The sequence below is a fragment of the Mytilus californianus genome, unplaced genomic scaffold (genome assembly GCF_021869535.1).
Source record: "Mytilus californianus isolate M0D057914Y unplaced genomic scaffold, xbMytCali1.0.p SCAF_6, whole genome shotgun sequence".
Classification (NCBI taxonomy): Eukaryota; Metazoa; Mollusca; class Bivalvia; order Mytilida; family Mytilidae; genus Mytilus; species Mytilus californianus.
Window position 1 is genome coordinate 49,798,891 of NW_026262712.1, and position 14,307 is coordinate 49,813,197.

At 33.6% G+C, this 14,307-nt stretch overlaps 1 protein-coding gene across 1 annotated transcript in view; it reads right to left on the reverse strand.

Annotated features, from left to right (window-relative positions):
• The window catches only part of LOC127705791 (sodium-coupled monocarboxylate transporter 1-like), a 73,247-nt gene that overhangs the window by 27,553 nt on the left and 31,387 nt on the right, over positions 1-14,307 (reverse strand). The window contains exon 8 of the mRNA XM_052210140.1: positions 8,662-8,791. Coding sequence (XP_052066100.1) covers positions 8,662-8,791 — 130 coding nt within the window. The remainder of the gene's footprint in view (positions 1-8,661; positions 8,792-14,307) is intronic.

Below are 14,307 nucleotides of genomic sequence, written 5' to 3' on the forward strand. Positions count from 1 at the left end.
AAAAAATGCTGTAAATCATGTCAGTACCGAATCACTGACTTCTGAGCTGATTATTAACCTCCGGACTATCAATCGACCAGTAGCGGCATCCATCCAGTGTTAAGCTGTAGTATCCATGTAATCCCAATTCCCTTTTACAAATAGTTGTGGAATCATGCTTCAAAATTGTCTTCTTACAGGGACATCTGCTATGCTGAGCATGATTATATATGTTGTTCTGACATTTTGATTTCGGAATAACCCATTCGCCCTTAGCTTTATAAGATGTTGTCTCAGAACCATTTCGCCTACGTTTTTAATTTAATCTTTTTTAAAAGCAATAAAATATATAACGAATAAAATATCTATAAAGGAATGGCAAAGATCATTGGTTTTTAAAAGAGAATTTATAATTTAATATTTTCAATACTCATAAACATTTAAAACATATAATCCTTTTATAATGAGCAGTAAAAAGTAACGTTTTAAAAAGTCAAGGTTGTTCAAAAGTTGAGTGTGTGAGTTAGTATGTTTTATTTTATTGCATTGTATTATGTTTGGGGAATGTTAACTTTATGGTAGTAAGACCCGTCACGGCCTGGCTGGGGAACTGGGTAGGCAAATGCTCACATTAATCTGTACCGATACAGACTCCAAATGTCCTTCTTTATACGCCATAACTCATGGTGGTACTCCTAATTAAAGGAGGCTCATACGGAGACAAGAAGAAGTTCAACTGTCTGTAGTAGTAACAGCTATATAGATTAAATAACATCTTCGTTATATAAATTGTTATTATATCAAAAGTGTAATTATCGGAAGAGTTTAATTAAATAAAGAGCTAAGCCGTAGTCTAGACAATTATACTGTATGTATAAGAATAATTAGGAAAGTGGAACAATAACATAATATGTAACAATATGAAGCCATACTTTTACAATATTTATGCAATGCACATGTATATAACATTAATAATGAAAGTTAAATAATGGGATCGGAACACGTGACGATATGGAGACATACTTATACAGTATCTATACAGTACACATGTATATAACGATATCTAGGAAAGTAAAACAATGCAATAATAAGTGAGAATATGGAGACATACTTATACAATATCTATACAGTATACATACATACTGTTAGTCAAATGCGTTTTGTTAAAATATACTTTTTCACTTTTTTGGTCTTTTGGAAAATGTTGTTTGTGCTGTATTTAGACCCCTCTAACAAGAAATTTGTTTTGCATGCACACGTATAAAAATTGCGGTTTTTATCCAACGCAATCATAGGTTTGAACGTTGTTTTCAATTTAGACTTGTTTATATTTTTTCGTTTGGACTTGTATCATATTTGCCTTCGGGTTTATATGATCCGTTCATCCTATTTTGACTCCTCAAAATTCAAGAGTCTATCCCAAATTGAGGTAAATTGTATGGCTTTCCAAATACCGTTTCGATTCCTAACATCACTGAAGAGACATTAATTGTCGAAATCCGGATATGGTGTACAAAAACTTTTGCACCTTCTTTTTGCGGTATACCATCTTTTCCGCAAGTTTATTGTTTTCTGTTTAGTATAAAAATTATAAATAAGATCCATTTATTACATCGGTGATCCGTTTATTTGGCAATCGCCAATGGCAGTCCGCAGGGTTTAAGAACATTTGTTGTTCGACCTGTTAGTCAAATGCGTTTTGTTAAAATATACTTTTTCACTTTTTTGGTCTTTTGGAAAATGTTGTTTGTGCTGTATTTAGACCCCTCTAACAAGAAATTTGTTTTGCATGCACACGTATAAAAATTGCGGTTTTTATCCAACGCAATCATAGGTTTGAACGTTGTTTTCAATTTAGACTTGTTTATATTTTTTCGTTTGGACTTGTATCATATTTGCCTTCGGGTTTATATGATCCGTTCATCCTATTTTGACTCCTCAAAATTCAAGAGTCTATCCCAAATTGAGGTAAATTGTATGGCTTTCCAAATACCGTTTCGATTCCTAACATCGCTGAAGAGACATTAATTGTCGAAATCCGGATATGGTGTACAAAAACTTTTGCACCTTCTTTTTGAGATATACCATCTTTTCCGCAAGTTTATTGTTTTCTGTTTAGTATAAAAATTATAAATAAGATCCATTTATTACATCGGTGATCCGTTATTTGGCAATCGCCAATGGCAGTCAGCAGGGTTTAAGAACATTTGTTGTTCGACCTGTTAGTCAAATGCGTTTTGTTAAAATATACTTTTTCACTTTTTTGGTCTTTTGGAAAATGTTGTTTGTGCTGTATTTAGACCCCTCTAACAAGAAATTTGTTTTGCATGCACACGTATAAAAATTGCGGTTTTTATCCAACGCAATCATAGGTTTGAACGTTGTTTTCAATTTAGACTTGTTTATATTTTTTCGTTTGGACTTGTATTATATTTGCCTTCGGGTTTATATGATCCGTTCATCCTATTTTGACTCCTCAAAATTCAAGAGTCTATCCCAAATTGAGGTAAATTGTATGGCTTTCCAAATACCGTTTCGATTCCTAACATCACTGAAGAGACATTAATTGTCGAAATCCGGATATGGTGTACAAAAACTTTTGCACCTTCTTTTTGCGGTATACCATCTTTTCCGCAAGTTTATTGTTTTCTGTTTAGTATAAAAATTATAAATAAGATCCATTTATTACATCGGTGATCCGTTTATTTGGCAATCGCCAATGGCAGTCCGCAGGGTTTAAGAACATTTGTTGTTCGACCTGTTAGTCAAATGCGTTTTGTTAAAATATACTTTTTCACTTTTTTGGTCTTTTGGAAAATGTTGTTTGTGCTGTATTTAGACCCCTCTAACAAGAAATTTGTTTTGCATGCACACGTATAAAAATTGCGGTTTTTATCCAACGCAATCATAGGTTTGAACGTTGTTTTCAATTTAGACTTGTTTATATTTTTTCGTTTGGACTTGTATTATATTTGCCTTCGGGTTTATATGATCCGTTCATCCTATTTTGACTCCTCAAAATTCAAGAGTCTATCCCAAATTGAGGTAAATTGTATGGCTTTCCAAATACCGTTTCGATTCCTAACATCACTGAAGAGACATTAATTGTCGAAATCCGGATATGGTGTACAAAAACTTTTGCACCTTCTTTTTGCGGTATACCATCTTTTCCGCAAGTTTATTGTTTTCTGTTTAGTATAAAAATTATAAATAAGATCCATTTATTACATCGGTGATCCGTTTATTTGGCAATCGCCAATGGCAGTCCGCAGGGTTTAAGAACATTTGTTGTTCGACCTGTTAGTCAAATGCGTTTTGTTAAAATATACTTTTTCACTTTTTTGGTCTTTTGGAAAATGTTGTTTGTGCTGTATTTAGACCCCTCTAACAAGAAATTTGTTTTGCATGCACACGTATAAAAATTGCGGTTTTTATCCAACGCAATCATAGGTTTGAACGTTGTTTTCAATTTAGACTTGTTTATATTTTTTCGTTTGGACTTGTATCATATTTGCCTTCGGGTTTATATGATCCGTTCATCCTATTTTGACTCCTCAAAATTCAAGAGTCTATCCCAAATTGAGGTAAATTGTATGGCTTTCCAAATACCGTTTCGATTCCTAACATCGCTGAAGAGACATTAATTGTCGAAATCCGGATATGGTGTACAAAAACTTTTGCACCTTCTTTTTGCGATATACCATCTTTTCCGCAAGTTTATTGTTTTCTGTTTAGTATAAAAATTATAAATAAGATCCATTTATTACATCGGTGATCCGTTATTTGGCAATCGCCAATGGCAGTCAGCAGGGTTTAAGAACATTTGTTGTTCGACCTGTTAGTCAAATGCGTTTTGTTAAAATATACTTTTTCACTTTTTTGGTCTTTTGGAAAATGTTGTTTGTGCTGTATTTAGACCCCTCTAACAAGAAATTTGTTTTGCATGCATACGTATAAAAATTGCGGTTTTTATCCAACGCAATCATAGGTTTGAACGTTGTTTTCAATTTAGACTTGTTTATATTTTTTCGTTTGGACTTGTATTATATTTGCCTTCGGGTTTATATGATCCGTTCATCCTATTTTGACTCCTCAAAATTCAAGAGTCTATCCCAAATTGAGGTAAATTGTATGGCTTTCCAAATACCGTTTCGATTCCTAACATCACTGAAGAGACATTAATTGTCGAAATCCGGATATGGTGTACAAAAACTTTTGCACCTTCTTTTTGCGGTATACCATCTTTTCCGCAAGTTTATTGTTTTCTGTTTAGTATAAAAATTATAAATAAGATCCATTTATTACATCGGTGATCCGTTTATTTGGCAATCGCCAATGGCAGTCAGCAGGGTTTAAGAACATTTGTTGTTCGACCTGTTAGTCAAATGCGTTTTGTTAAAATATACTTTTTCACTTTTAAGGTCTTTTGGAAAATGTTGTTTGTGCTGTATTTAGACCCCTCTAACAAGAAATTTGTTTTGCATGCACACGTATAAAAATTGCGGTTTTTATCCAACGCAATCATAGGTTTGAACGTTGTTTCAATTTAGACTTGTTTATATTTTTTCGTTTGGACTTGTATTATATTTGCCTTCGGTTTTTTATGATCCGTTCATCCTATTTTGACTCCTCAAAATTCAGGAGTCTATCCCAAATTGGGGTAAATTGTATGGCTTTCCAAATACCGTTTCGATTCCTAACATCACTGAAGAGACATTAATTGTCGAAATCCGGATATGGTGTACAAAAACTTTTGCACCTTCTTTTTGCGGTATACCATCTTTTCCGCAAGTTTATTGTTTTCTGTTTAGTATAAAAATTATAAATAAGATCCATTTATTACATCGGTGATCCGTTTATTTGGCAATTGCCAATGGCAGTCAGCAGGGTTTAAGAACATTTGTTGTTCGACCTGTTAGTCAAATACGTTTTGTTAAAATATACTTTTTCACTTTTTTGGTCTTTTGGAAAATGTTGTTTGTGCTGTATTTAGACCCCTCTAACAAGAAATTTGTTTTGCTTGCACACGTATAAAAATTGCGGTTTTTATCCAACGCAATCATAGGTTTGAACGTTGTTTTCAATTTAGACTTGTTTATATTTTTTCGTTTGGACTTGTATTATATTTGCCTTCGGGTTTATATGATCCGTTCATCCTATTTTGACTCCTCAAAATTCAAGAGTCTATCCCAAATTGAGGTAAATTGTATGGCTTTCCAAATACCGTTTCGATTCCTAACATCACTGAAGAGACATTAATTGTCGAAATCCGGATATGGTGTACAAAAACTTTTGCACCTTCTTTTTGCGGTATACCATCTTTTCCGCAAGTTTTTTGTTTTCTGTTTAGTATAAAAATTATAAATAAGATCCATTTATTACATCGGTGATCCGTTTATTTGGCAATCGCCAATGGCAGTCAGCAGGGTTTAAGAACATTTGTTGTTCGACCTGTTAGTCAAATGCGTTTTGTTAAAATATACTTTTTCACTTTTAAGGTCTTTTGGAAAATGTTGTTTGTGCTGTATTTAGACCCCTCTAACAAGAAATTTGTTTTGCATGCATACGTATAAAAATTGCGGTTTTTATCCAACGCAATCATAGGTTTGAACGTTGTTTTCAATTTAGACTTGTTTATATTTTTTCGTTTGGACTTGTATTATATTTGCCTTCGGGTTTATATGATCCGTTCATCCTATTTTGACTCCTCAAAATTCAAGAGTCTATCCCAAATTGAGGTAAATTGTATGGCTTTCCAAATACCGTTTCGATTCCTAACATCACTGAAGAGACATTAATTGTCGAAATCCGGATATGGTGTACAAAAACTTTTGCACCTTCTTTTTGCGGTATACCATCTTTTCCGCAAGTTTATTGTTTTCTGTTTAGTATAAAAATTATAAATAAGATCCATTTATTACATCGGTGATCCGTTTATTTGGCAATCGCCAATGGCAGTCAGCAGGGTTTAAGAACATTTGTTGTTCGACCTGTTAGTCAAATGCGTTTTGTTAAAATATACTTTTTCACTTTTAAGGTCTTTTGGAAAATGTTGTTTGTGCTGTATTTAGACCCCTCTAACAAGAAATTTGTTTTGCATGCACACGTATAAAAATTGCGGTTTTTATCCAACGCAATCATAGGTTTGAACGTTGTTTCAATTTAGACTTGTTTATATTTTTTCGTTTGGACTTGTATTATATTTGCCTTCGGTTTTTTATGATCCGTTCATCCTATTTTGACTCCTCAAAATTCAGGAGTCTATCCCAAATTGGGGTAAATTGTATGGCTTTCCAAATACCGTTTCGATTCCTAACATCACTGAAGAGACATTAATTGTCGAAATCCGGATATGGTGTACAAAAACTTTTGCACCTTCTTTTTGCGATATACCATCTTTTCCGCAAGTTTATTGTTTTCTGTTTAGTATAAAAATTATAAATAAGATCCATTTATTACATCGGTGATCCGTTTATTTGGCAATTGCCAATGGCAGTCAGCAGGGTTTAAGAACATTTGTTGTTCGACCTGTTAGTCAAATACGTTTTGTTAAAATATACTTTTTCACTTTTTTGGTCTTTTGGAAAATGTTGTTTGTGCTGTATTTAGACCCCTCTAACAAGAAATTTGTTTTGCTTGCACACGTATAAAAATTGCGGTTTTTATCCAACGCAATCATAGGTTTGAACGTTGTTTTCAATTTAGACTTGTTTATATTTTTTCGTTTGGACTTGTATTATATTTGCCTTCGGGTTTATATGATCCGTTCATCCTATTTTGACTCCTCAAAATTCAAGAGTCTATCCCAAATTGAGGTAAATTGTATGGCTTTCCAAATACCGTTTCGATTCCTAACATCACTGAAGAGACATTAATTGTCGAAATCCGGATATGGTGTACAAAAACTTTTGCACCTTCTTTTTGCGGTATACCATCTTTTCCGCAAGTTTATTGTTTTCTGTTTAGTATAAAAATTATAAATAAGATCCATTTATTACATCGGTGATCCGTTTATTTGGCAATCGCCAATGGCAGTCAGCAGGGTTTAAGAACATTTGTTGTTCGACCTGTTAGTCAAATGCGTTTTGTTAAAATATACTTTTTCACTTTTTAGGTCTTTTGGAAAATGTTGTATGTGCTGTAATTAGACCCCTCTAACAAGAAATTTGTTTTGCATGCACACGTATAAAAATTGCGGTTTTTATCCAACGCAATCATAGGTTTGAACGTTGTTTTCAATTTAGACTTGTTTATATTTTTTCGTTTGGACTTGTATTATATTTGCCTTCGGGTTTATATGATCCGTTCATCCTATTTTGACTCCTCAAAATTCAAGAGTCTATCCCAAATTGAGGTAAATTGTATGGCTTTCCAAATACCGTTTCGATTCCTAACATCACTGAAGAGACATTAATTGTCGAAATCCGGATATGGTGTACAAAAACTTTTGCACCTTCTTTTTGCGGTATACCATCTTTTCCGCAAGTTTATTGTTTTCTGTTTAGTATAAAATTATAAATAAGATCCATTTATTACATCGGTGATCCGTTTATTTGGCAATCGCCAATGGCAGTCAGCAGGGTTTAAGAACATTTGTTGTTCGACCTGTTAGTCAAATACGTTTTGTAAAAATATACTTTTTCACTTTTTTGGTCTTTTGGAAAATGTTGTTTGTGCTGTATTTAGACCCCTCTAACAAGAAATTTGTTTTGCATGCACACGTATAAAAATTGCGGTTTTTATCCAACGCAATCATAGGTTTGAACGTTGTTTTCAATTTAGACTTGGATATATATATATATATATAAATAACATTATTTAAAACAAACTTTTCTAAAGTCATCCGTTCATAAATTTGTAAATTATTAAGAAACTAAGGTTTAAACTCCCTCAGGCAAAGTTGACCTTAGATGAATTTGGCTATTATTTGTAGGTCCTATTTTCACAAGGCTCTCAACTGTTAACGTGAGGGTACCAAAATTGCACCTATTTTGACAGTTTTTTCACCTACGTTTATTTTTTATCAAGACAAAAGTTTCCATTCTGTGATTATTTTGTAGATGTATCCTTATTTACTAAATAATTCAAATAAATTAATTTTTGAATCCATATTGAATTATAGAAAAATGGGTTTAACCGACCTCAAAGCGATCCATGATTCTGTAATGAGGTGTACCCAAATTGCATCCATGCTTAAATTCAAATCCGTAAAATTGAATAACTTATGTTTGGTTTTATTTCTCCAAATATTTAGAGCAATTTGAAAATAGTCCATGTTTACTGTTAATTTCTTAAGAAATGGATGCCTGTAACATTTTTTAATTGCTCATTTCTAAAAGTTGACTTTTTGTGGATTTAAATACAGTTAGCTATGTTGAAAGACGTACATAATGTCAAATCATAAAAATACAAATTGTTTAGTCTCTAGCAAAACTTGTAAGATTTCCAATGCACATTTTTCTAAAAGGATGCAATTTGGGTACTCGGTGCAATTTGGATATTGCACCAGTCAACATGACGTTACTGTGCGTATACATCCTTGGTATCAAATGTTTGGCTTTGAACGTTCCTGTTGAAAGTAAACCAAATAAAGCGCTTTGGGACGCACAATTTATAACGTGTTTTCAATTTTTAACAGGAAAACGGAACAACGAGATTATACGTAGCTATATGACGACATACCTGGTTAGGATTATCGGCGTCGTGAGTCTTGAGTGGATCACAGTCAGCATAGAAGGCAAACATAACTAAACCAGTAAATGAACACAGTGTTATCAAGATGAACATAAAAGGTACATTGAGAAGCAAGGCCCTGTAACATAAATAACAATATCGGTTATAGTTTTAAAATTGCTTACTGTCTTTAAACCATTTTGGCATACAGTAACTCAAAAGCATAGCTTCTGTATAATTGAACTGTAGTACATAATAATGCTTGCACAATAACAACTGCAAACGACATCCGATAAACAATTGATGGAGGAAAAATTGTTATACAATACAATGTTCTATCACAATTCCAATGTCATTTGGTCGTTATTTGTCCAAACAGAAACAAATATCACAGTTAGGTTCAATAAAGTTTAACGACGTTTTATAACTAGTGTATACCGCAATAACCTTTAAGTTAGTTTTTCTTATAACAACTTTTCAATGTTAATTAGTACTGTTCTATTGTCGCCAGGTCTTGTCATTTTAATTTACATATCTAAGAGATTCGTGCGATTCCGGGGGTTTTACAATTTCATCGTATTGTCTGGTTGCACCTTGCAATTTTTAAATGCATTTAGTATCTGTTTTAAAAGAGAGGCGACAGATAACAAAGGGACATTCAAACTCATAAGTCGAAAATAAACTGACAACGTCATGGCTAAAAAGAAAAAGAAAAACAGACAATCAACACTACACAAAACACAACATTAAAAAATAAAGACTGAGCAACACGGACCCCACGAAAAATGTGGGTGATCTCAGGTACTTCGAAAGGACAAGCAAATCCTGCTCCACATGTGGCACCCGTCGTGTTGCGCATGTAAGTACAAACCCGGTGATAAGTTTTTACCTTTTGTTATGATGTAGTAGTAGTTTCTAATATAGTTGAATTGAATCAAATAATACAATAGACATTCAACTATCTTAAAAATATTCCCGAAACATACTATAATGGAAGTATTGCAGGGAAGTAGTCAATAAAGAACAGCGTATTGCTTTGACTGTCTGATTTCATTTGAATGATTCAACGCCATACTCTATACTGTTGGCTCCGGAGAAAAACATTAGTGAAGAGAATGTAATGAGGTAATGAAAAACATTAGTGAAGAGAATGTAATGAGGTAATGAAAAACATTAGTGAAGAGAATGTAATGAGGTAATGAAAAACATTAGTGAAGAGAATGTAATGAGGTAATGAAAAACATTAGTGAAGAGAATGTAATGAGGTAATGAATAACATTAGTCGAAGAACAACATACAACACAAGCCAACAGAAAAACAACGGAAAGACAAGCAGCGGTCAACAAAGTACAACAAAGAAAACTAATGAAAAGATTTATAAGCATCGTTGCTCGTATACCAAAATAAAACAAAGCTTCACCATATTGGCGTAATATTCATCATTAAGGACGTTGCACACTCATCACTTTTGCAAATTGTCTTGAAAACATCAGCAAATCTTATGGACAACTTACTTATTAAAGTCAATTATTTTGTTATAGGTTAAGATCAAAATGTATATAAATTATTTGTTAGTTTTACAATAAATTCCCAGAAATAGGATGCTAAAGAATTAATTAGAAATAATAAAGCTATGTTGTCATACTTCTGCTTGTTACACGATTATTAGTGTATATTAAACTTGCAGTAATGAGTTATATAATATTTCTTTTAGTCTTAACTTTACCAATTAATAGACACATAATATCCAAAATATACTCTCTACGGATGTTTTAAAAATATCATTCTATTATCAATTTTTACCATGAATTACTTCCGGGTTCCAGCTGTAAAAAAACGTTTATTGTTCTTGATTTAGTCGACAACTACCTTTTTGTACACTTTCGTCATATCAAAGTTTTCAATTTATTAAAATAGTTTTATATTACTATAACACATAACTTGCGAAGAAAATTAAGGCACTCGTTTAACTATTTCCATTTATAAATGTAAGATGACCATTAAAAACTGAATACATTCATGGAATAACTAATGAAATGAAATGTAACATTTTTTATATGTTAGGTCAAGCCTGTTATCTGATTGTATCAGGTTTACATACATCTGTATTTTCACACATAGCCATTTAATACAGTTCACCGGAGCACCCGGACTTCCGGAGCACGGACTACACGGAGCCCGGTTGCCCTAGTAGCCTATTGGTGGCAGCGGTGGGATTTACTGTGTGTGACTTCAACGAACTTGTTAGTGATAACTGTATTTGTTTAATAATACAATGGAAACACCAAGAAGAACAATAAGGACATCAACTCAGGCTCCAACGCTCTCTCAGGTAAGGCAGAATTGCTTAAGAAGTCAGATATTTTCCCCAGCAGCTTCTGGGTTAAGTAGTTCGCCTGTCACTGGTACTCTCCATGATGTTCACACGGAGAATATGCCAGATAACCGGTATCGCCGGAGAATCGGGCATTGTTCACCCAGGAACTATCAGGATAGAGCTGTCCAGGAGATGAGCAATACGGAAAAGACGGAGGAAATGGTTGGAAGAAATTTTGGCAAATATGGACTAGTTTGCTTACTTTCAGTAGCGGCCTCGTTGCAACAGCATGGATTTATTTTCCTAACAATAGGGCAGTACAGAAGTCTCAGGAATATGTAGTGATTGGATTATTAGCGATAATATGCCTGATTATTTCAACGATAGTTTTGAAATTAGTATGGATTCCGTCATTACCGGCTATAAGTCAGAAAACACTGCATATACATGGTCCAGGAACAGGCGAAGCCCTAATCATATGTATAATGGGCTAAGCCGTACTCCGGATAATGTTATCATTGATACTGGTACGCCCTATGACTCAGATGAAATGCCCTCGTTCTCGAGCCCTTGCCCTAATTGCCCTGTTATAAACGGACAAAGGCAAATGGAGTTTGAGTCACCCGGGCAAACATCGGAAAACATGGGCTTATCACTAGGACATATCCAATTGCCAGAGTCTGATAGTATAGAAAATGAATGTACTGACATAAACGGAACGACTACGGAATACCCGAATACTTGGTGTATCCGTGGAAGGAACGTTCCTCCATCTAATGAATATCCTGTTCGGAGGACCTTTTCCGGAGCAAGGAATGATGTTTGGAATGAGTTCATTCAATACTTTGAGAATATATCCGAGTTAAATGTATGGAACAATGAAAAGTCACGAAGGGTCCTTCTTAGTACTCTTAGGGGACAAACGGAGACGTATGCATACGGGATGCCAGTTATAATACAGAGAGATAATAATCGTCTTAAACAAAAGATGGAAGAGAGATTTTGACATACGGCGATGAAAGAAAGGTATGTGACAGAGGCAAAACTGAGAAAGAGAAAACCGGAAGAATCTTTGAGAGATTTTGGTCAAGCCATAGAGGATTTGTACCGTAGAGCGTATCCGGGCAATCCTGAGATTGTAGAGGAGAACTCTATTAAAGCGTTCCTTGACAAGTGCGGACAGTCAGAAGATTTTCGCCTTGCTGTCGAGCGAACCAGACCTAATACCCTGCAAGAGGCGGTAATTAATTCTATGCAGGAAGAATGCATAAGAGTAGGAGAAAAGGACCTCGCCAAGCATTTCAAACCAGTTCAGCGGCCAATATATGAAGTTGAAGACGGGGACAGTGACGCAGATGTAACTGCAGAAACAGAAGGAACAAAAAGAGAAAATGTCGAGAGAAGTAAGATTCCTTACAATTACCCACGGAATAACGGTAAAGGATCCCAAGGGCGATTCTATAACTGTGATATATGGCATGGAAGAGACAGATCCCCGATGTTTAAAAATCGTCCACCAGAATTTCCGGAACCGAGAAGGGGACCGTAGAGATTATCGAGAGACAGATTTACGCAGATGAGATCGACATCAGAGGCCAGGTGTCGGTCATCCGGCATGGACGGTCTAATGAAAAGAAAAAAACCCACAATGAAACGACGGAAGAAGATAGTGAATAAACCAAGTGACTTGATAAACAGTTGTTTATTTATTGTGTAAACTATGTTGTTTTATACAGAAGTTTTTCTGTGTTTGTTTATAAAGTAGAAGTTTAGCTTTATTTGGTGCTCGAAACCCTTAATACATTTTTATGGTGTCTCGAAGCCCTTTAAAATTACAATATGTCGCTTGAAATCCTTCAATCATGGTGTCTCAATGCCCATTAAACAATGATTAACTAGATTTTTTTTAAGACCAGTAAACTCCATTGTTTTGAAAGTCTTAAATCTAAAACTGTTATGTAGACTTAAAATATATCATTGTCAGCACTATATAATTTTTGTATTTGTTATACTTCTTATTTTTAATAAGTGGTGCTTATTTTACATAGACTTAAATTTTGTTCGCAAAATTAGTTTAAAGTAATTTTGTTTATATGGAGCCCTGTGACCCTTGTTATTTACTTGGTGTTACCTGGCCCAATTTTGAGTGTACGTTTAAACATTTTAAAGAATCAAATCTTGGATTCCGATGTTTTTTTTTTATATTCCATGATAAAAATATGATATCTCTGTAAGTTGTGTTAAGTTTTGTTATTTAGAATCGCATAATACTCAAAACTAGTCAGGGGTGCTATTTTTATATTTTAAAAAGTTATGATAAGGTTTTTTTTTTATTATCATCTATCTCAGGGTACATGTACATTTTTGTTTATATATTTTTTTTATCTTAGAAGTTCTTTTGATGCAAACCATGATAATTATGTTTTTGATATATATATATACATGCACTACTTGTTGGCTATGTGTGTATTTGTTATAAGGTGCTCAAGAACAGTATTTAATTAGATTTTTTTTTATATAATGCTGTATACTGAACAGTGGAAGTACATAAACAAGAGGGGGGGGGGGGTGTAACATTTTTTATATGTTAGGTCAAGCGTGTTATTTGATTGTATCAGGTTTAAATACATCCGTATTTTCACACATAGCCATTTAGTATATGTAAGAGAATGATAATCCCTTTCTTCATGATTAAGTACGAGCGTTAGCGAGTACTTGTCATGAAGTAAGGGATTATTATTCTCTTACAAACTTAGAATATTGTAAAGTGCTCAAGGCTCAAATAATCTCTTGATTGGTTGACTATTCAAGAATTAGCTTCATTGTCAGTGCAATGTTTCTAATTGATGCATGAATTCCTTTTTCGGCATTTCATTTATGGATTAGTTTTAGTAATGTAAGGACTTTCTTACAATTTGGGAATTATATTAAAAATATGCGTTATAGACATTAGGGGACACAAAGAAAAGGTAGGAATTGTATATGTTTCCTGATTGTGAGTATGAATGTAAATTATGTAATATTTTAGTGAGGAATTATCCTTTTTTAATTTACAGTTTAAATAAAACATTTGAGTTACAACTAATTTCATTTCACAGCCAATATTTTGGTCCGGCTTTTTAAATCAAATACTATTTCATTATGTCAGGGGAATGTCAAAATAAAATGCCTTTAAAAGTTTAAATATATTCCAAACTTAAATTAAATACCTGTTTTTTGTTGTTTTATTTTATCGGAATATTGGGAATAACTATTCTTCACAACCGCTGGTTCATTAATCAGAGTTTTGGAAATTTAAAGATTTAGATTATTTTTGATTTTAAAACTGTGTGGTTTTT